The sequence below is a fragment of the Agrilus planipennis genome, unplaced genomic scaffold (assembly GCF_000699045.2).
Source record: "Agrilus planipennis isolate EAB-ADULT unplaced genomic scaffold, Apla_2.0 scaffold159, whole genome shotgun sequence".
NCBI lineage: Eukaryota > Metazoa > Arthropoda > Insecta > Coleoptera > Buprestidae > Agrilus > Agrilus planipennis.
This window is the reverse complement of record NW_020438919.1, coordinates 247,503-271,403: the sequence shown is the minus strand read 5'-3', so window position 1 is coordinate 271,403 and position 23,901 is coordinate 247,503. Positions and strand designations below refer to the sequence as shown.

Below are 23,901 nucleotides of genomic sequence, written 5' to 3'. Positions count from 1 at the left end.
GATTGCAACGACTTACTTCCACGGCGTCTCCGACGACGCCGAAGCCGACGGCCGCCGCCGTCGACGACGCGAGGGAGGAGGTGTTGGTACAAAAATAACCGCGCGGAATATGAAAATAGCCATGAGGAAAAGTGCGGGGTAGGCGCGAGAGTTGTTCGTTCAAAGTAAGAGAGAGTTCGAGGACGGCCACAACCACAAGCGAAAGCTTTCAGGTCTCTCTCCATGTGTAGCTTGGTGTACTGTACTGTATGTATATAGGTTCAAAATAGAGAGACTCATTTGTACAATACCAATACCACCACGACGGCACGAGACCCACGCGAGGTTCCATGACGACGCGCGTGACGTCACCGGAGCGATGAGGCAGAGGCGTTGTTGTTCGTTGGCGTTTGAGTACCTGCGGAATGTTCACGTTCAGCTCTCATTCATGTTCCGGCAGCAGCGATTTCGAAACGCAGACACAAACATTACACCACCGAACAGTACCTAGTTTAATAGTCTGTCGATTGTGCCGGTGCCGCGGCGGCAAAAGATATACGAGACGTGAGTGCGGGTCAGTGATTGTCCTTTTCTTCTTCTTCGTCGTCGTCGTCATCTTCTGTTGTGTTTGTTCGGTGCCGGTGGTGAGATCGACGGACGGTCGGCATGGCATCGGGGTGCCGTTGCCATCGCCGATGTCGAACTATCCCCCATCCGTCGATCGCGTGGTTCAAACAACAACGACGGTGCTGTTGTTACAACAAACGTAACCCTGCCGATTGTCAAAATGTTGACCCTGCTAGCGATGCGAAGGGAAGAAGACGAGCCGCGAAGGTGTGAACAGTCCGTCACCGGCGAATCGCATGCCCGCACCGACGACAGTGCAACAGGTGGTGAAGAATTCGTGGATATTCTACAAGTGCAACAGCTTCTGTTAGATGGCAACCACGGCACGGGAACGGGCACGGGCGCGGGCACCGGAAATGGCGCTAATCAACTCGGTACGACTGGCGGCGGCGTGTCTTCGAGGGGCAGGGGACGTGAGCTGCCACTGCCTCCCGACTATCATCATCATCACCATCATCATCGAGACCGATCCGCCGACGCGGGACCGCTGCAGTACCATTACGCTGGGTCCCATCACCATTATCCGACATCGGCCGTTGACGATCTCGTTGCTCTGTGGTTTACAGGATCTAACACCGCAGGTGTGTTATTTTATTTAATTGAGTGATAAAGAGTCAAAATGCGTTCAAATAATAACTACAATTACAACAAATCTAAAATTGTTTATTGGAACATGCCAGGTATATTTTCCGAACACTCAATGGTAGAAAAATAATGCACCATTATCTGACTTATCCAAAATTTACAGGAGGCATGAGTTAGACCTTCTCTTCAAGGGGTTCTGTTGATGTTTTTCATAGATGCATACAAAATACAAACATTGGGTGTCTTGTTTTATTTTCTTCATATTTATTTATTATTACGGTCATATATATGTATATATGATACATTTTGGGATTTATTATTATATTTAAAACTAGCTTTTCCCCGCGGCTTCGCTCCCAGAAATTAATATTCTTTCTCCATAAAACCTTTTAACTCCCAATTCACCCTTATAACGTTTTAATTTTGTGTAATGTCGCCATCTTTCAAATACAAACGTAGCAACAACATTTCATCCTTAAGGGTTGATTTTTAAAAATTGCCAAAACACGTATTTGCTTAATTTCAACAATGAGCAACCTTCGAGTAAATCCGAGTACAAATAAAATATACCTCATGGAAACGTTGCAACCTCTTTTCATTTGATTAATAATATCAAACAGCATATATACCAAGTTTCAAGTAAATTCAACCATAAATAAAGTATGTCCCAAACAAAAATTGCAACACCTTTCCCTTTTTTAAATTGTCGAGATAGATCTTTCAGAAATTAAATGAGAGACCATTAAAACAAAGTTTCAAGTAAATCTGATCACAAATAATATATGTTCCATTTAAACATTGCAACTCCTCTTCACCACTCATCCCCCCCAACAGAGATTGAATTTTTTAATCAATTTCAAGTAAATCGAACCAAAAACAAACATGCAATCTTAACAAATGAAAGGCTAGACTGATGTTTTGACTGATAAATTTTTTGTTTTGCTGTCAATTTCGTTTTGTCATTCCATGTCAGTTGCGTTTACATATACCACATTTTTCTCGTGGAAAGTGATAAAAAGTATTCTATGTCCTTCTCCCGGTTGTAAGATACCTCCCCATCAATTTTCAGCCAAATCGGTTCAGCCGTTCTTGAGTTATAATTGAAGTAACTAACACGACTTTCTTTTATATATATAGATGTAGGTATGGGTGCAGATTCATTCGTCCACTCTAATCACTTTTTTCACTTAACGAAAAAAGCGCTTCCGTTTGGTTTTTTTTTTATTGTTTTACCAAAGTAGGCTACTTTTTATCCTACTGCAAATATTTTTTATATGTATAAGTACAAATCTTCCTTGCGTCGTCCTGTTTTCTTTTTTATAACGTCAAACGTTTCCATTAATGTGATCTAGAGTTTCTGCAATGATAAAAAGGTAGATCATTCCTGAACACTGTTCAAAATATGTGCAGTTTTTCCTCTTTTCTTCTGTTTGAATTTTAATATATAAAAGGCAATACATGTTTAATAAATAATTATTAGATGTGACGTAATCATGTAATAAACAACCTTTCAAAAGTTTCCTTATTAAGTAACAAGTCGTTCCAGTGCTTATTAACAATATCTCATTGGCATAATTATAACCACTCGATTTCCTTTAAATTAGTGATGTGCTTATTTTATTTTCTTTTAATTGACTTGGTTCTATTGTTTTATATTATGGATTGTGTTTCTTATTTCTTATGACACTTGAACTATTACCATTATGCGTTTTTGTAACATCAGCTAAAAGGCTTTTATCCAAAGAAATATGATTGGGATTCCTTAGAAAGTCAAAATAATTACAAAACTGCAACTTTACCTTTACGATTTTTCAACATTGCAGTAAGTATGTTAGTGGCTAAATAAAACAAATGACCACGCTACCTACCTTTACCCTTGACCTATTATAAACTTTTATTAAAGAACTTTATATAATAAACTCCTTAAGTTGTTTGCACCTACTGTTAAAAAATACCCCACCATCTAGACGTAAAACATCAATTTATCTTCGTTATCACCCCCACGTAAGATGTTGACATTTTCTCCTACGATGTAGAGTTCATTGAATTAAAAGTTGTGTACAAAGAGTTGCATGAAAAGCTGGGCATCTAATAAATTTTATTAGACTGTTACTTAAAGAACACTTGTGGATAAGTGGGCAATAAAATTAAAAGGGATGAAATGGAATATTTCACTACAGCTAATCGTATCTTCCAAATAAATTAGTAAGATAAATAACGTGCTGTTGCAACAGATCTGTGCTTCTGTTTCTATAATTGCGGAAGTTCCGCATACTTTTTCACATTCACTTCTGCATCTGGTTCCGCATTTTAATAACGGAAGTTTACCGGAACTTAACAAAATCTTATTTCTAATCTTGTTGTAAAAGTTTGTTACTTTCATCTGTTGGCCAAGCTTGGCCGTTTTCAAAATATAATTTAAATGGAATTGCGTGTTGGGCAGGTACCTGCTCCAGATTTCAGAAATGGAAAGTATCATTCTTTTTTTCTATATTACCTACGTGGAGGGAAGAGGTAAGGAGAACTGTCTCATTTGGGGGAAAAGTTGAAAAAGTTTCCAGCTCTAAGCAGTAAATAACAGTTCAAAAACCCTCCAAAATGGCGCTAGCGTAGGTAAAAGGTATGGTATGAATGCAGCAGTTGTTGACGGATTGAAGTATGTCGAATTAGAAAATTTAATTTTTTTAGACACTAGAGTAGTTAGTGACAGTCCAGTATACCAAACCTCAACTATTTACGTAGTTCAAAGTAATTTTGTTCTTGTTTATTTTTCTATCCTATTCTAATAACTTTTAGAGCTCTATTTGAAAATTACCCTATTGCTACTGTGGCGCCACCCTAATTTAACGGCCACTTTTTCACAACAGAGATAGTTCTTTACCTCAACGCTCCATAATTACCTAGCAAAAACAATGGAATTTAGTTTGATAAACTATTTCAAGAAAGCAAGAGGAAAAGGAAATTCCTCAACCAGTATCCAGATATATAGTATATATTTTATGTATGCAGGAGTATATATGTATATACATTGTAAAAACTTAACATTATTTTTATAGCTCCTGATGTGCCTTTTGATTTGATTTATGTAGTTAGTGACCTGTGGATCCGTACGATAACACCGGATTTTACTATAGACATTTCATGAAAATTGTAAGTGTACACATGTGTTGGCATACGTATGATGGTTTTTATAATTTCCAAACCTACGCTATCTAATCTAAAATGAATCGATGTTACGATTTTAAGACATCAGCAGAACAAGCTAATTCAGTGAAAGCAAAATCCCCAACGTTTTACTCCCACTTAGCATTTTGTTTCCGATAAATCGTACCATGAAAAAAAGTCCTAGAATTACTTCTTCATCTAATACTCTTGTGCGCTTGTATTTAAAAAATAATTAATTAGTTTAAGTTTACGAAGAATCACGAAATTATTTTTCCAAAGTTGCTTTTATGAATAATTTCGGAAAATGGTTATGAGAATGAAAAATTAAGAAGTATTTAGATAATACAATATTTAAAAAATATGTGGGTGTTTCTTGAGATAGTATAGCAACTGAGAAGATTTTTATTTAGGACTGAAATTCAACTGGAGAATTAGAAACAAAGATTCATTCATGCATTCAATGGATTAGCAAAAGGAAAAAAATTGGAATTACTCATGCCACAATTACCTTAAAGAACAACCACAAAATAGACTCGACATGTTTAAAATTTAGAAATGTTGACAAAATTCATTGATTTTAAATACATCTAAGTACGAAGGTATTGAAATATAAAAAAATGATGACAATCTTGTTCTACTTGTAATTATAGACAACTGCACCTACGTTTTGAACTACAGCTGTGTATTAATCTTATCAAGATAGTGGTCAGATTTTGTATAACGTTACTACGTCTGCACACGGAAACATTAGTAACGTCTTTGAAATTCCTACAAGTGGTTAACATCAAAAATTTATTTGAAAATTCATTGTCAATTTTTATCCACTATAAGTTAAAGAAAAGGTTAGAAGCGTTCGAATGATAAGGATATCGTGGATAGAGAAGGTTGGATATGAAGAGGAATTAGAAAGAATACGAGAACAGAAGACTCTACGAAACTCAATCAGAAATAAGCGAGATAGGTTAGTAGGACGCCTTCTTAGGCATGAAGGTCTAGTCAGAGACATATTAGAGGCAGAAACAGGAGTTTAGATGAGTAGAGGTAGACCTAGATTAGATTACTGTTCGCAAATAGTTAAGGATGTGGGATGTTCTAGTTTTAGATAAATACGAAGATTAATTCAGGATAAGAAAGAGTGAAGGTGCGTGACCAACCAGTCTAAGTACTAACGACCTTATGATATGATAAGTTACCTCACATCTTGTAGTTTAGTGCTCAGAGCATTGGTACGTAAATCCAAACGTCCCGGGTTCGATTCCCGGCGAGGGTGTGACAACACCAATAATATTTTTTTATTAATTTTAGGTAACTTATATTGGATAAAAATTGAGAATGAATTTTCAAATTAATTTTAGTAACGTCTACAGAATCCTTTTGGACTTAATGTACCTAGTCTTAAATAAATAAATAATTAATTCACATAGCGATCCTCTTCAAAATCCGCTATTTTTTTTAGATTATTATCGAATTAAAGAATTAGATCCCACATCCCCCTCTGCAGCAGGATTCAGTTGAAGCAAGTTTGAGTTAGTTTCTATTTTATCCAACAAGTTTCCTTTTCGCCCTTTAATTAGGGCGATGTTACAGGTGGTTTAACGAAACACACACAATGTGCATCTCATTGTCAGTTTTCCTTGTTCAGTATTGAACGTTTACTTTCTGTTGTCACGTCTTATAATTGGATTCACTAGCGTGACTTCCTTCAAAACTCTCCGCTATACGGATTCCTTTTTAAAATGTAAAAACTGAATGTTTTCCTTAAGTTATTAATACAAAAACTTTACACCACAAATGATGTTGGCTACGTACTAAACAACCTAATACATTATTCTCAAATTATTCCAAAAGTTGCTGTCTTTATTCTTGATTCCCGCCACATTCCAAAACCATTACTTACATTTTTAAGTGTAGTCTTTTTTTTATCATTCCCCTACTTACCATCTTATTCCTTACTAAGTGATCGTTTTCCTTTTGTCTTAACCATTTCATCTTTTTCTTCGTTCCATACCCACACCACTTCTGAAATTATTATTTTCTTTTACCCAACCTTGACTACTTTATCCCCATTTCTTTTCCTCGCCTGTTTTACCAGTTTTTCCAACATCTGTATTTTTCTCTATTCAGCGTGAAATTATCTCTTTTGTACACCCCCGACCCCTCTCATCCTTCTAAGTTTCTCATCACATGTAACTTGTCTTCTTACTTCTTCATTTTTGCCCCTTTCTTTATAACTTTCCACACTTCTTTCAGCTTCACTATCAATCTCATCAACTCTTTGCCCTCCTCCAACTCTATTCCAAAGATTGTTAGGTTTAGCTTTCTTCCTTCCCTTTTTCATTTCCATTTCTATTCTCCTTACTCTTTTCTTCTGTTCTTCTGCTTGCTTCTTTACACGTTTTTCAATCTCTATCTCTTCTAGGACCATTTCCTTTACTTGCTCTTTTAAACTGTTCCTTCCTTGTTCTTGTTTTGAGCAGTGATCTTAACTGCGATACATTCTCTTGTTTTTGATTTATCTAGTCTCTAACTGTATTAGATTTTTAAACACGTTTGTTTATGTGGAATATTAAGCTATTGTATTTCGATGAAGTGTAGTATTGGTGTAGATTCGGTGTCGTATTTTGCAATTAGGAGTCCGTAAGTGCAAATAAAGTAGAAAATCCTGTACCTACTGTTTTCAAAAGTTTTATTGGTTCCCGGGTAAAAAACGCTTTTAGAATTTTTCTGAGCTATTTTTGTGGGAATCGTGGGGCTCTGATTCCACGCACTGACTTTTCGGATTACGTATTTTCGGATACGTTCTATCGTTTTTCTTCTCAGATTTGGTTTTTTCCACTTCCCAAAGCTTAATCTTTGATGGATATATAATTAATGTCAGGATAATATGAAGATAAGGTAGGAAGTAAGATAAGAGTGTAAGAAAATAGGACAAAGAGAGAAAATATTGAGGTTAGAATGGGAAGCACTTTCACACAAAGATGGTGAGCTTCTGCGACTAGCGACCACACTAAAGATTGTTACAGTAATAGAAAAAGAAACTATGTTTAAACATAGATTTGTAGGTTCCCTTTGCTATTTTGTGGTGGACCTTGCACAGGCTCCAAATGCTTTTATGTGAATCAGCCCCTGCGTAATAATTCTCATGGGCTATATCGATAAAATTTACCAATGTTGGTGGTAGAGCTTACGTGTTTCTTTGTTTTCCATATATATACGAGGGTGGATTGATAAGTTTCCGGCCTAACCAAGAGATGACGCCACTAGGCCTACCTTGAGGTGACATTCTATAGTACCATCCTTGGATAGCTTGTAGCTATAGTTTCAGCCCGATCTCCTTGCTAGTGTAGGTTTGACAGCACGCTGAACAAGACGCCTCTGTGGTTTTCGTAAAAATGGAAAAGCAGGAAAATCGTGCTGTCATCAAATACTTTTATTTGAAGGGGTTAACGCCGAAGGAAATTAAAAAAGAGATGGACTCAACACTGGGGACATCCTCCCCGTCATATTCAACCGTTAAGCAGTGGGTTTCCGAGTTTAAAAAGGGTCGTGTGAGCACCTCTGATGGGCCTCGCTCAGGACGCCCCGTTGAGGTCACAACTCCAGATATGATCGAAAAAATTCATCAAATAGTGCTGGGAGACCGCAGATTGAAAGTGCGTGAGATAGCTGAGACCTGTAAGATGTCATATGAACGTGTGCAACATATTTTGCACCAACATTTGCATATGGAAAAGCTCTGTGCAAGATGGGTGCCGCGTTTGCTAACAGTCGACCAAAAATTGATTCGAAAAAACATTTCTACCGCAAATTTGTCATTGTATAAGCGTAATCCAAGCGAATTTTTGCGTCGATTCGTAACCGTTGACGAAACGTGGGTCCACCACTACACTCCTGAAACCAAAGAACAGTCTAAACAGTGGATTGGACCAGGGGAACCAACTCCAAAGAAGGCAAAAACAATTTTTTCGGCGAACAAGGTTATGGCTACTGTTTTTTGGGATGCAAGAGGTATTATATACATTGATTACCTTGCAAAGGGTAATACTATCACTGGTCAATACTACGCAGACTTATTGCAACGTTTGAGCCACGAGGTGAAAATTAAACGACCTCATCTGGCGAAGAAAAAAATCTTGTTTCATCACGATAACGCACCAGCGCACACGTCAATCGTTGCGACGGCTAAAATCAACGATCTAAAGTTTGAATTGATGCCGCACCCTCCTTACTCTCCAGACCTAGCCCCGAGTGACTATTTTCTGTTCCCTAATCTCAAAAAATGGCTTGGCGGTAAGAGATTTGCGGACAATGAAGAAGTAATCGAAGCTGTAAATGGTTATTTTGAGGAGCTTGACGAATCAGTCTATAGAGATGGCATTAATAGACTGGAACACCGCTATGAGAAATGTATCAGCCTTGGAGGAGATTATGTTGAGAAATAAAAAAAAAAAATTTTTAAAATCTTGTTTTTCTTGGTCAGGCCGGAAACTTATCAATCCACCCTCGTATGTTGCTCTTGCTAATACATTTTTTAGTAGCTGAAGTGTAACTTTGTATAAGGTTAATTCCTTATCGATATAAACCAGTTTGTAGGTTTTCATTATTAGTAAAATATAAATAAACTAAGACTTCATTTAAGAAACAAAACATTTCTCTCCGAACATTAACAGATGAGGGTAAATTTGCAGAACTTTTAATAATTTGAGATACAAACCGTTTTTCGTTTTTCGAAAGTTTGGCTGTTTTTAAGTAACTGTTTTATTTATATTCCATCAATTATTGTGGTAAATGATTCAAGATTTATATATGCAACTATGTAATGTTCTGTATATAATAGAAGAGCTTGTTTATTATTAAAGAAGAACAGGTCGAACTGTACTATTAGTCTAAAGAAGCATTTATTATATCACGTGCATAGTATGTGTGTGTTATGTTAATGAGAATTGGAAAATTGACCCCGTAGAACTTAGAAGTTACAATTGGGATAATGAGTGTGACCTCATAATCAGCATGAAACAACTGAATCTAAGCATTGGCATCAAGAAAACTGTTGGGAAAGTACAATACCGAAATGCTTCAATTTATTTTTTTAGGTAGCTGTAGGTATACCAATGATGATTTTCTTATAAATTATTAAATGATTTGTTCTTTTTTTGAACTTATTTTTGATCGATTTCACATTAAAAGTTCTATTTTCATCTTGCAGTAATGGAAAACTGTACATATTTATTATTTCCATAATAATCCGCTTCCTTAAATATTAATATGAGAAAATTTACGGTAAAGAAGTTTGCTGATGAATTAATTAATACCTTGAGGTTAATATCAGATATGAAATTTTCAACAAGCTGTTTTTTTTTTTAAATTCATGATAACCAAAGTTTAGACTCGTCTCAAGAATTTTCTTCATAAAGTTACAACTAATATTTCTGGAATGATTTTTCTGATTTTTTTCTTCTCGATAAGTTTCAATTGACTTCCTTTTAATATTACATTTCCCTATAAACAAATAAACCCAAAATATAAATTAGGGAATGTAAGTGAAAGTCAGGCGAACAATTTAATGTATGTATGCCGTGCAGTTCAGTCTCTGCAGACACCTTAGATCAGAGACAGAAACACAATAGTTTTCTAAAGCTCAATGTATGTATGCTTTTTTGTATTCCAGTCATCTTCACAACCATCCTAGGAATAGTTATAAAAAAGCTTTAATCTCTACATATACAGGACCTTGTCTTGGTCAACTGAAACTATTGGGTCGATTTGCATGAACATTTGACAGCATATTATGACTACTACGAACGGATTTTGAGAAAATTGCATTCTAAAAGTTGGAAAAAGAAAAGCATAAATTTCAAATAAAATTGAGTCAAGTGTCACTCCAGCTTATATAACGTGAAAAGTACCTAAACCAAATTAATGAGAACGGATGAACTTTCTACTCGGATATTCTTAGCCAATTCGCTCATACTTGATCTCATCGGCACGCCATAGGCACAGTTAATGTTTTAATTTTCAACCATATCTTCTAATGCACAATTATGTAAACAACCTGATGCCTATATGCGGGCTACTTTAGTGATTATATTTTATGTCGTCTCGTTATTAGAATGATAACTGATTTAGATATTGTATTGTGTGCTTTAGTTTTATTGTGTTTTTGAGTCATTACACATTCTCGGTGTAGACGCAAAATTAAACGAGAAGCAGAGCACAATCCGTTTTTTGTAAAAATTGTATTCGGAGCGTAAAATTAAATCATCCTCAGCGAAAATAACCCAGTTGTTAATAAAGTTTAACAATAACAAATCGAAACGAGTAAAAATCGTTATTATTATTTTTGTTCCTCTAGAAGATAACGACATTTTTATTACAACTGCTGTTTAACAAGTACGAAATAAGCGATTAGTCTTATCGGGAACGTTATTGTTAAATTAAGAACCAAGAAAATTCAACGGCAAATTTAGTTATCTCTATAGCGTATATGTAACGCAAAATAAAAAGCTCTATTGAAATGACACATTGGAGTTGCTTCACGGCTAATTTGATTTCCTTGTGCTACTTATTATGAATCCCACGCCTCACCATTGTTCTTTATTTCTTATCTCGTCTACCCTGAAAATTTTAATTACCTCTATTTCTAAATACGACTTTCAATTTTAAGTAAATCAAATTCACTACAGAAACCATTTTTATGGAATATTAAATATGTACTGCCCTGTTATTCACATTGAAACAATCTGCACAATTATCTGATGTATTTTTAAAAAAATTGAAATTATTACTTTTTGTCAAAATTGATAAAAACAATAAAAAACCTCAGAGAGTCATCATCATAAGGTCGTCAGTCTAAGACTTATTGGACTTATACCTCCACTCTTTCTTATCCTTGGGGCAAATTATCTCTTTCGTACATGGTGAAAAAGGTTTAAAAACTGTAGTCGATTCTTTAGTTTCTTAAGGTTTATCAGTGACAAAAAAAGAATGATATAGGTTCAACTATCAACATCATCATCGTCATAAGGTTGGACACGTATCTCTACCCTTTCCTATCCTGAACTAATCTTTGCATTTCCCTAAAACTAGAACAACCCACACCCATAACTATTTGGGAACAGTAATCTAATCTAGGTATACCTCTACCCCTCCTAACTCCCGTTTCTGCCTCTAATATGTCTCTGACTAGACCTTCATGCCCGAGAAGGTATCCTACTAATCTATCTCGCCTATTTCTTATTGACTTCCATAGAGTCCTCTGTTCTCCTATTCTTTTTAATATCCGTTCATATCAAAGAGTAAGTCCGAAAGAGAAATGGCCAAGTACTTATGGTCCTGAATACCGGGAAAAAAATACGGATACTTTTGGTTGAAGGTCTAGTCAGAGACATATTAGAGGCAGAAACAGGAGTTAGGAGGGGTAGAGGTAGGCCTAGATTAGATTACTCTTCGCAAATAGTTAAGGATGTGGGCTGTTCTAGTTTTAGGGAAATGCGAAGTTTAGCTCAGGATAGGAAAGAGTGGAGGTACGTGTCCAACCAGTCTTAAGACTGATGACCTTATGATGATGACTTTTGGTTGCAAAATGTGTTTATCCTTTAGGTTTTGGAAGTAAAGCAAAGTATAGATTTAAAGGTTCAGATTACGTCGTCACAAAACTGAGATTTCAAGGTTGTAATTAGTAATCTATTCTTGCTATTCGCAAAAGATGCTGGATTTCTGTAACTAGAGACTGTTGCGGTAATAGAAAAAGAAACTATGTTTAAACATAAATTTGTGGGGTCTCCTATGCCATTTTGTGGTAGACCTTGCACAGGCTCGAAATACTCTTTTGTAAATCAGGTCCTGTCTAGTATGTGTCCAATTTCAAGTGCCAGGAGTAATTCTCATGGGTTACATCGATAAAATTTACCAATGTTGGTGGTGGAGCCTACATGGTTTCTTTGTTTTCCATTTATATGTTGCTCTTGCTAATACATTTTTTACTAGACACTCTTATACTCATTATTGTGAGTACTGGCCCATCAAGCTAACCCTCGGGGCTGTACTTATGAGCATGATTCTGCACAGTAAAGGGTTTTGCTTATTTACTACTTAAAAGTACTTTTTCATTGAGTATTTGGCCTGCAAAAGACTTTTTAGACAGTGAAAAACGTAGGCGAAGTCAATGGTGCTATTTACTGGTGGCTTCATCCTAATTTTATACTTCGTACTAATTTTGAATTCTTCTTTATTGTGTTGCAAAAGCTTTTACTTTTTTTTTTAATTTTTCTTCCCCACGCGCAAAATAAGCAAGTCTGCACAACTAATTGCGTAATCAGCGGCATGCTTCCAAGAATAAAATACAAAAACGCTGTTCGAATAGGCATGAGTACACGTTTGCCAAATATAAAAACAATTACACCCCTAGCGTATCGTCCATCAGTGACAAAAGACGAATTTAAATGAAAATTTTGCAGAAAATTAAAGACGAAAATTAATGTTATTTGATATATGAAAAATTAATTTGAATGCAAATACTAACTAATGTTTATATATTTAATTTTATTAATTACTGTATACGTAGTACAATCTACTGGGATGAAAGAATGAGGAAGTAGTGTGAAGCAAAACGATGAAGGTTGAGAACAAACAGAACATTCTTTGAAAAGAGTGTGAATTTTTAAAATAGGTTTTCCGCTGTTTATTAAAGAGATGTTGCTGACTTTTCTGTGACCATTAATACCATACTCCCTGCCTACTTCCTCCGCAGTAAAATTTCAAGATTTGTTAGTCATGTTTTCTTAGAAATTTTCTAACATAAATTACAACGAAAAGAAACGGTAGCATAATTTGACTTGCTGAAGTCTGGTGCCGTTAAAACTTACATACGTCTTCTTCTTGTGTACTATCTTATTTAATATCGAATTTGAAGGTGTCCAACATACAAAAAATGAAATATATTCGTCTGAAATCTTTTATATCATCATTTTATAATAAGTGCTTTCTCCTACTTTAACTCAATGTGCAACTTTACAACATGCCACATTGATAGGTCTTCTAATAGCAAATATAATCAATTGTGGAAATCCAGATGAAGCATTGCTCATTAAAAGTACATACACTGTAAATAGTAGTTAGGAGTTACATATTTTTGCATAAACTAGTATACTTCATTTACTTTCTCTAGCGATGGCCCCTTCCAATGTCTTGGATGCGCGCTGGCACAATCGTAGGTAGAGAGAAAAAAACTCATTATACTCTCGACTGTTGTTCATTAAACATACTTTTTCATACAGTACCTGCCAAAAGTTTTGTTCAATCATGAATAGTAGTGCGAGTCGAAAACAAGCGTTAAACCCTTTAATATTTCTTCAAATATAAATAAACATCTCGTTGATATTTTCAGTAGTAATCGGTACCAATAATAGCACATTTGAGCAATGCAATTGTAGTGGATAAAATGGTCAATTTTTCCGTACAGTACTGTACGGATTATACGCTCCTCACCAGTTAAGAGTTTGGCTGAGAGTTTTCTCCTTCCTTTTCTGGCCTAGTGCTGTTCTTTTCTACTTTGCGCCGGTTAAACTGAAGGTCACATCGCTACAGAAAGTAAACGAAGTATACAACCTTTTGCTAACGATATTTTGACGTAAAAACAATATTAATTCTCAACCATTCAAAGTTTTCAATTGTATTCCTCATTTACAAATTTCTAGATAAAAGTTCACAGAATTTGCTCGCCCTTTCTAAAATCCCAGACATTACGTACTTCCAAAGTGGAAACTCTGTAGAAAGAAAGATTAGGAGCCACACACTAATGAGGACAACCAGTTATATAATGAAAACGTTTTAACTTGAAAGAGCAAAAACCATCTTTTATAACTGACTTTACAGGGATGATAAACTGTATCGTATATATGTTAGACTATAAAACAATGTGCAAAAGTTTATAAAAAAGTTTGTACACGTGAGAGGGCCGGGCTCTACAACCAGCAAATAATGTTTCAAAAATGGCAACCAGTTTTGTTCGAAAGCTGTTCAAACGACATAGCAAATTAAATTTGGAGCACAACGGCGACGTGACATTGAAAGAACGCCGTCTGAAAAACACGCCTACTTCGTGTTCGATTCGTGTGTAGGTTATCTTAGTTTGCATCCAAGTTGCTTCGTGTACCTACATCTACAATAATTCTATAATACAATACTGTCACAATATCCTTGTTGAACTTCATCGTTGTATCCACCAAATAGGTAGCAGAAGTGTAGGGTACGCACAAAATTGTTAAAAATAAACCACATGCATCGCGATCAAATAATTATAATTTGATGAACGTTTTCGTAATCGCGAAAGGCCTACGGTGAAGTAATTTTCAAAATTAAAGATTATCTCAAATTACTATAAATGAGAAAGTAAATCCTAAATAGTTACTTTCAAATGTTTGGCGAAATTCTGTTTTAGCTTTAGTAAACAAGAAAAGATGAGCGAATTTCTTAAAAAAGAAGCAACTTTAGAGTTTAAAATAAACAGTTTGATGCATTTAACACTGCAAAAGTCTGACATAACAGTTCGAAAATAATTTGGCTTCATATAACATGGGTTTATTAAAATTTAATAAGTGATAATAGAGAAAATAGGTATGCGCTCGTTTTAACATTGTTTCACCACAGCTTTGGATAATTTATGGTGTGAATTAGTTTCCTTGATTAATTAACACCGTATTATTTGATATGCATTCAGTCGAGTGCTATCCAGTTCGGAACAAAAAAAACACCTCTTATTGATAATTACTAAATAATTTGTTCATAAAAAACATTAAAACGCCCTTAACAACTGTACATTGTTTGGTCCTTCGAGCCGGATTTACGAATGTACAATCATTAAAGACAAATTATAAAGTTGTGCCAAACACTAAAAGAAAGGAGTTAAGTATCGAAACAGTATTAAAGAATATTTGAAGAAATTTACAAAGTTGAAGTGAACAGAGGAATAAACAAGATTTGGAATCTGACGAAAGCAACGATTTGAAATACTTATAAAAAATTGAATTTAGTTAATAACAGAAACTTCCGCTCCTTAGAAAACTAACGTACATTTCACCTAAATAATAAAACAGGTCACATTTTTCAAGTTGGCTGCATCTATAGATATTAAATATGAGTATTAGCTACCCGAGATAAACATGTTCAGTCTCTCAAAGTCTCTTTGAAAGCGAGACTCGAGTCTCCGTCTCTCATCGAAGTCTCTCTGGTATCGTTGAGAGAGACTGTCGAGAGACTGTCAAAGTAACTGTTTAGCGTCTCTGAACGAGAGACCCGAGTCGCTCATAGAGAGATCCTCATTTCGTATCCAGTCTCTGAACGAGGGACTCGAATCTCTGAACGAGAAACTCGAATCTCTGAATTAACAATTTTATCGTTCGAGTCTCTCATACAGAGACTGTGAGAGATCCATAAAAGCACCTAGGCAATAACTGAGAAACTGTGAGAGACGCTCTCAGAAACGCTGAAAGACTGTGAGAGTCTGGAAAGAGACTGAAAATTTTTGTCTATGGTAGTCATCTAATCTAATCTATAGTTAAACCGCTCTTATCGTGCCGTAACACGATTTATCAACGACAATTTTTTCCTTCATTTCAGCTAATATATATTTATATACACCGTCCAAATAAAATCCGTAAGATAAACAAATTAAGCGTATACAATTTCGGCAACTGAAAATGGAATATAGACATTTCAGCGGTTCAAAAAAGTTTTGATTAAACAGATGTCCGTTTTGTGATAATTTTTGAAGTGACAAATAATTAAGAGCAATTATCTACTTTTTGGAGCCGCAAGCAAAAACAATGATATTAAATTTGATCAGCCAGTACAAAAAAAATGGGATTCCCTAATTAGTTGGTATATTGTCTGTAATAACACGACATTTGTATTGTTGCTGTGTTTTTTGATTTCATTCGTTTAGTTAGTGACCTTTGCAAAGGCGGCCAAAAGCGTATCAAGCACGTGTATTTTTTAGCTTATGTGACGATCTTCCAAATTCAAAAGGAATATTGGAAATATTTCAAAGTACAAAATAAATTCTTTTGAGAACGGCGAAACTTCAGAATAAAGGTAGATACCTCCAATTCATTCATCAATAATTTTTCGTAACTTCATATAATCATAAAATATTACGTTTCTAGCTACATAACTCTACTGAACTGTTCAAAACGAAATTATACAGCATAATGTGGCTTCGATCATTCTATTCAAAAGTAAAGTTAAAAAAATTCATGATGTGTAGACAGGTAGATAGCAATACAAACTAATTTTAAAAATATCTACATATTTGGTTGTACCAAACTTCTTTACGTTTTTAAGGAGCAGCCGAACTGCGAACGAAATGTCGCTTTAACCTGATAGGTATGCTCTGTCGAGCGGCCGAACTGTGGAACAAATCTCAGAATGGAAAATAAAATTCTAAAGTTATTTTTACATGGGTTCATATTATTTTCATATATGCACATTACGAAATTAAAATTACTGTATAAAAGTAAAAAACAAATGTGAACGGTTAATTTAGAAATTCGAAAAAAATTGTTAAAAGTGTATATCTGGAACGCGGCGCTGAAAAAAAAAAGGTTAGAAGCGCTCGAAATGTGGTGTTATACTGGTGAATAACATATTAGAGACAGAAACGGGAGTTAGGAGGGGTAGAGGTAGACCTAGATTAGATTACTCTTCGCAAATAGTTAAGGATGTGGGCTGTTCTAGTTTTAGGGAAAGTTTAGCTCAGGATAGAAAAGAGTGGAGGTACGTGTCCAACCAGTCCTAGGACTGATGACCTTATGATGATGATGCCTGGTGAATTATGAGGATGCCGTGAATAGAGAAGGTTAGAAATGAGGAGATATTAGAAAGAAAAGTCAAACAGACGTCACTATAGAAGTCAATAAGAAATAGGCAAGGTAGATTTGTAGGACACCTTCTCAGGCTTGAAGGACTAATTAGAGACATATTAGAAGCAAAAAAGGAGTTAGTAGGAGTAGAAGTAAACCTAGATTAGATTACTGTTCACAAATAGTTAAGGATATGGGATATTCTGGTTTAAGCAAAATGCAAAGATTAGCGCAGGATAGGAAAAAGTGAAGGCGGGTGGCGTGCCTCAGTCACTCCTAGGATTGACGACTTTGTTACACATAAGTGTATTTCGTAGTGTAGAATTTCCCTATGTTCGGTTTTCAATTCACCCCTAAAGTGTATATGGATCAGAATAGTGCTACCATGCGTCCGGGATTCTCCTGATTTGTCCTATGCTTGGAGGGATTTTGGATAAAACCGGTGGAGATTTTGTGTACACCTCAATTTTACAATTTCCCGCGCCATCTGACCGCTGTCTCTTCAGACCAGACATCCTAGCCAGAGTCCTCATTCATATCAAATTATTAAAAATATTTATTAGTAATATCAAAGCCGACCGACCAACGGCCCAAATTTTCGCTCTCATTCAAAACAAATTGTTAAAAATATTTGTTCATATAAATATATAAATGTTAATTATTACACAATTGGCTATTTTGTTTGCAATTCTCTATTCTGACCGTGATAACGTTATTGATGAAAAGTTCATACAATATTCTGTTACAAATAGTATGATCTGGCAACGCAGCTACAAGTAGGGGTAATTCTGGAGGGATATATCGAATTTCCACCACTCAGACCTGGGGTAGGAGAAATTCATGAATGAAATTGACGTCACTGCACTGCAACGAAATATACATATATTCACGGACACTGGTAATGAATTCAGAAAATCGATTGCTCCAGGGTTACAGGAAAGACCTTCGTTTGAGGGGAAATATAAATGAAACTTGAAAACTCGATCTTTAATAAGAAAAAAGCTCAAAAGCTCGAAAGTTTAACCGTGAATCAGAAAAGTTCCATTTAGTAATTCAATGTTCACTCGTTGTTTAAGTAAAAAAAAAATTATATAAGCCAAAAAAACTTAAAATAAAATGTTACAGAAAATTAAAAATAATAAAAGAGACATGGAATTTTGATCGCTTGATTTAGTTCTTCCAAAATGCCTATTCCTCAAATCTTTTGAAATTATTGGTTAAAGGTGAAGATGTTAGGCTATTTTCCCGGTTTATCAATTGGATAATTTCCCTATAAGGAGTTGCTCGCGATCATTTAAAATAGAATCAGTTTTGGAATTCTGACAAGATGTGAGTAAGTGCGAATCTAAACAAAATTCTCCCAAAAACACGCAGTTTATTGTTTCTAACGCAAATCAAATCGCATAAGCCGTGTGCCAAAATCAATCGGTTACATAATAAAAGACGCTCCGACGTCACGTTGTGAGTGAATCTAGAGCCGAAAATTATTCGGCGCCTGAGTCACAGGTCGTCGTCGATGCCAGCTGATATTTTATTTCGGGCCGTGATTCTACGGCGAGTTGTTATTTTAAATAGGTAGCAACAGATGTTTTTCAAAAATAGTACGTAGTTGTTATTATTTTGCCACATGATGTAGGTATCGTCTATTTCTGAGTTTAGTGCCTTGGAAAAGCTTGTAAAGTAACCTTCGCGCTCTCGCGCAAATGGCGAAAATCGATCTTTTTCGTGTACGACACTTTTCACTTAATTCTCAAAACACACGCCAAAAATAAGCAAAATTAACTTGTAATCGGGCACGAGTTCCAAAACATGAATTACACGAAAAGAAAATTTCCGAAGAACGGAATCGGATGGTCGAGATTTCGGATCGAAAAACCGCATCATTAGGAAATTAGAGACGATTTTAAAATCATAATGTCAACGATAATTCGAAAAAGAACCACTCTAACCACTTATATCGCAATATCCGAAGCGCCGCGTTACGTCACAACAACGTCATAGTACGTATCCGTGAAGTGGGGATCAGTCGGGAGGGGAAACGACGTGATAGAACGCTGCGATTGGCTACAGCCCCTGATTGCGACTTCCAAATATGGAACAGATGCTCCATTCATAAAAGTAAAACGGTTCTCGCGGCGCGACCAGTTTCAGAGACACGATTGTGTGAGGAGGTTTGAGACACAGTTTGCGTTGAGCCCGCGCACGGGCGTCTTCTCATACTTCGGACGCATACTCTGCACTATCACTTGGTGAAAAAACATCCACGCGAACCCGCGTTTCAAATAACTGACCACGTTGGTTTTTCGACGTCCGTCGGTAAAAGTTTTTTGCGCTTTGGTGAGCGAAGGAATTCGATCTGTTTGTTCAAGGTGTAAATTGAAAACAAAAAAAAGATATCGAAGTAATTAGTGAAAGAGTGCGAGCTGGCGCTTCAAAAAACCCTAGTTGTCCCGTGGTAGGCGGGTCCGCAGCGAGCATTTCCAACCCGCTGGCCAACATGATCATGGACGGGCTGGATACGCTGTCTGCACAGCATCAGTATCACCATCATCACGCTTCGGCCTTCCTCTTGACAGAGTCGGCTGCAGCGGCCGCTGCAGCTCATCACCACTTCAACGTGTTAAGTTTCGACACGTGTTTGTATAAGGGCAGCGGCTCCGGACAGGACTCGGACTCTAGCCCTGTCCCTGCGTCCGTCTGCTCTACCAACGATTTAGAGACAACCTCTTCGGAACCTCAGACGGGAGACCTTAACACTCCCGTCACCACTTCTGGAGACGTACCCTCCTTCTTTGGGCCCTCCACTGTCGTCGAACCACCACCTATTACAGGTGAGTTCGTCACCTTCAGATCCTGACCATCAAAGCGCTCTATATGCCTGTGCTTTATTAGCGATTTAGTGCAGAATTCTGCCCTCCACTCAAAACGGAAACACCTAATCCAAATAGCCTACATCTACTGTTTCCGAAACACTTGCAGTATACCCAATAAAAAAATGAGTCTTCAACTCTGATTGAATCAAAAGAATCTTTTGAATGAATGAATGAATGAATGCATTTTCGGGGAGACGTAAAAGTCCAGTACCTACTGCTTCATCGCTTTAGGTACATTTCATGAGGAACCTGCTGCTGTTCTAGGGTAGAGACTTAAAGTAGTACATTAAACTATTGGAAAAAGGAACATGATAATTAGAAATTATTCGTTTCCCCAGTAAGTAAATTCGTGGAGCAGGTGTGTTAAATATATAACAGGGAATAATAATATGCATTCCATTTATGTTTGCTTGCGTGCGTCGCTCTCGGTGTTGGCAGGTACGGATCGGGCAGTGTACGGTATGTAGTTCCTAAGTTAATAATAGCAATTGCGTCATTATGTTATGTCTGTATCGGATCGATTGTATGCTGCGGGATATGTACGAAAATATTGTATTGCAAGAAAATAAACGACCTAACGCGACGTACAACACGAACGATTCAGTATCCTGAAAGAAAGAATGGACGAAAAGGATTAGAAAGAGCAACCGTGAGGAATGAGCGCGCAAAACCCTAGGCAACAAGTGAATATGCCTGCTGATGCCGCAATTGTAAAGGAATCGTGAAAAATCGGGCTTTTCCCGAACGACGCAAAGGGTAGATCAATATTTCGATTCATTGAGGAAAAGCGGCTCAGATAACGTTCGCTCCACTCCATTCAAGATAACTGCGAGGCTTGCGTACATTAAGCCCAGAACCGCCAACCATTACTTTGACCCTAACCTTGTAACTATGATGTTCACTCAAAATCGATTGCCTCAAAACCATTCACCTCGTAAATATATTCTGGGATGGAATTTGTTTTCTTTCACTTACAATAATGACATACTAATCCCTAACAAAATCAACAACTCATCTATTTGTATGATCGGTAACGTAAAAATAACTTCATGGAATCAAGCATTTACACTTAGGTGCTTATTTCTAGTTCGATTTCCTATATCCAAAAATAACGAACGTGATACAAATTGAAATTTAAATAGAGCAAAGTTAGAGTAAGCTCAATGACATAACAGACGCTCCTTGGGTTTTTATCTGTTTCACAAAGAGAAGAATATTAGGGTGTAAAATGGATTTATATTTTACCAAATGTGAGAAGTACACCCATTTTACAAATAAAATATAATGTGCTTATCAAATATTTATTTATTATTTGAACTATTGTTAAAATAAAGAAAATAGTCATTACTTCACTGACTTTTTCTTTTAAAATCTCCTTCGGCATCCTCATAACAACACAGTACAACCAAACTATGAAACGATGCATGCTGAGTAAAGGAATGCTGTCAAGCTGTATCTGAGTGATTCGTTCATGAAATCGGATAACTGTCGTCGTAATTTAAACAAACCAGTTGCAACAAGTCAAAAATAATCTAGAACGCTAATATGTTTTTGAAACCCTCGAAATATTCGTTAGTCGCAGTAGACCTACATATTTCTACACGTAGTCTGTAGGTACCTACATCAAACCATCTTATTGCATGCGTAAGCCTTGTTACAAAACTGCACCATCTTTTCGGTTGCTTACTAGTTTACTTCAATTTTTTTTCAGGAAGCTTAGATCCCGAAGAATTACCATTAGAGCAACAACAACAACAGCAGCAGCAGCAACAGTCGCAACAACTGCAGCATTCAAACAGTCCACGCCAGTCTCCAATTCAGGTAAAGGAACGCTGTTCTCCTCAAGAGAGCGTCCTCAGCCCTGGAGACGAAGAAGTCAACAGCAGTAACATCAGCATGTATCCTGCTGGACCCTCCCAGTCGGTGAGCAACACGTCTGGGAAGATCCAGCAACGCTGCGTGTACTCCACTGCATCTAGTCCTACCCTTTCTGGGATGCAAGGGAATGGTAGCCCTTTAAGTTTAGGAAACCAGGGAATGGCACAATCGCCTGCTGCTGTTAATCCATGGCTGCTGTCCGATTCAAACAAACCGTTGTATCCTACAATGTTCGGTCTTCTGGGACAGACGGGTAGTTCACAATCTCCACAACAGCAATATCCGTCAGCAACACCTAGTCCTGCGGGAACGCAGTACGACGATAGATCCCAAGAAATTATGTTGAGCATGGAGTGTGGCGGTAATATGGCGTTGAAGCAACCCCCGTCTTATCCCAGTTGCTCTGCATCGTCGGTCGCACTACAGATGGACATTCATCAACAAGAGTTGGTTTATTCTCGCGTCGGCCAACCTCTTGTCGCAAGCACGTCGAAATATCAGTGGGATTCTTCCGATTACGGTGGTTCCCAAGGACCGAGTGCGTTAGTAATTCCGGGGCCGTCGAGTCTCGTGCCAAAACAAGAACCTTTCAGTGCGGGCTATCCGAGTGATATTGGACAGCAACCTTCTAGTTCCGGGCACACAGTCAATTTAGCGGAATACAATCCGTCGACGAGCAAGGGACACGAGATTTTATCGCAGGTGTATCAGCAATCGCCAGTTCCTCTAAAGTTAGTTCCAGTGAAACCGCGAAAGTATCCGAACAGGCCGAGCAAAACCCCGGTTCACGAGAGACCGTACGCGTGTCCAGTCGAAAATTGCGACCGGCGTTTCTCGCGTTCCGACGAACTGACGCGACACATCCGGATACACACGGGACAAAAGCCGTTTCAGTGTCGGATCTGCATGCGATCGTTCTCGCGCAGTGACCACTTGACGACACACATCAGGACGCATACCGGCGAGAAACCCTTTTCGTGCGACGTGTGCGGCCGCAAGTTCGCCCGGAGCGACGAGAAAAAGAGGCACGCGAAGGTGCATCTCAAACAGCGCATGAAAAAAGAAGGAAAGTTGGGCTCGTCTTCTTCTTCGGGTACGTCGCAGCAGAGTCAATCGTCGCCCCAACAACAGCAACAACAACAACAGCAGCAACAACAGCAACAGCAGCAGCACCATCACTTGCATCCTCATCAACAACAGCAACACTCGGGGCAGCATCATTCCCAGCACATGCATGTCTCACACACGGTAACGAGCGACGAGTCTATGGGAATGCCCGTTGTTACGACAACACTGTGAGAATTGCCCATGGCCGAACTGGCCACTGATTGTATTATTCTTCTACGCGACGACGACTGTGATCTCGGGACGGGTGGTGCCCGACTATTCTACGTGCGCATAGAGTAATAACGAACGCGATGATAATAAATAAAAGCAAAAAATTATCATCAATGTTTTCTCTCTTTTTTATATGTGTATGCATGTTGCTGGAAGAATCGGCGAAACGAAATACGATTGATCTCTTGAGGGCTTAGTGCCTACCCTCTCAGTGTGCCATTTGTGTCGATTAGTCTACGTATACACACGATAAGATAATAATTTGTTAGAGTCGAATCAAAACAAATCAAATACCCTGTTACAAAGTAGAAAAGAAAAACTTGCTGGGCATTCTCAATCGAAAATAAAAAAAAAATGTCTTAAGCGGAAAGGATATTTTTTATAAACATTTTGATAACTTTAGGGCGTATTTGGTAACGTAGACGAGATCTTTAATAAAAATAAAAATTATCAACATTATAAAGACAGACTAACCATGGCTTTAATTTATTAATTTTTACTTTTCCCGAATTAAATAAAAAAAAAAAAACCTTTGAATTGCCAAATAACACTTTAACATTCCGTACTAGTTTTGTATACTATTTGTTAGGATAACTATA

General features: G+C 37.1%; 1 protein-coding gene across 2 annotated transcripts; it reads left to right on the top strand.

Moving 5' to 3' along the window:
- The first annotated feature begins 445 nt into the window (after window positions 1-445).
- LOC108737390 (early growth response protein 1) lies at window positions 446-23,827 on the top strand. 2 transcript variants are annotated; one of them, XM_018470212.1, is made up of 2 exons: window positions 446-1,187; window positions 21,798-23,827. In XM_018470212.1, exons 1-2 carry the CDS (start codon window positions 767-769, stop codon window positions 23,261-23,263), a joined length of 1,887 nt encoding a protein of 628 aa, XP_018325714.1. In that variant the 5' UTR covers window positions 446-766; the 3' UTR covers window positions 23,264-23,827. The 2 variants fall into 2 exon arrangements, with proteins under 2 accessions (XP_018325714.1, XP_018325715.1); XM_018470213.2 differs by lacking the exon at window positions 446-1,187 and adding an exon at window positions 18,391-20,044.
- Window positions 23,828-23,901: the final 74 nt, after the last annotated feature.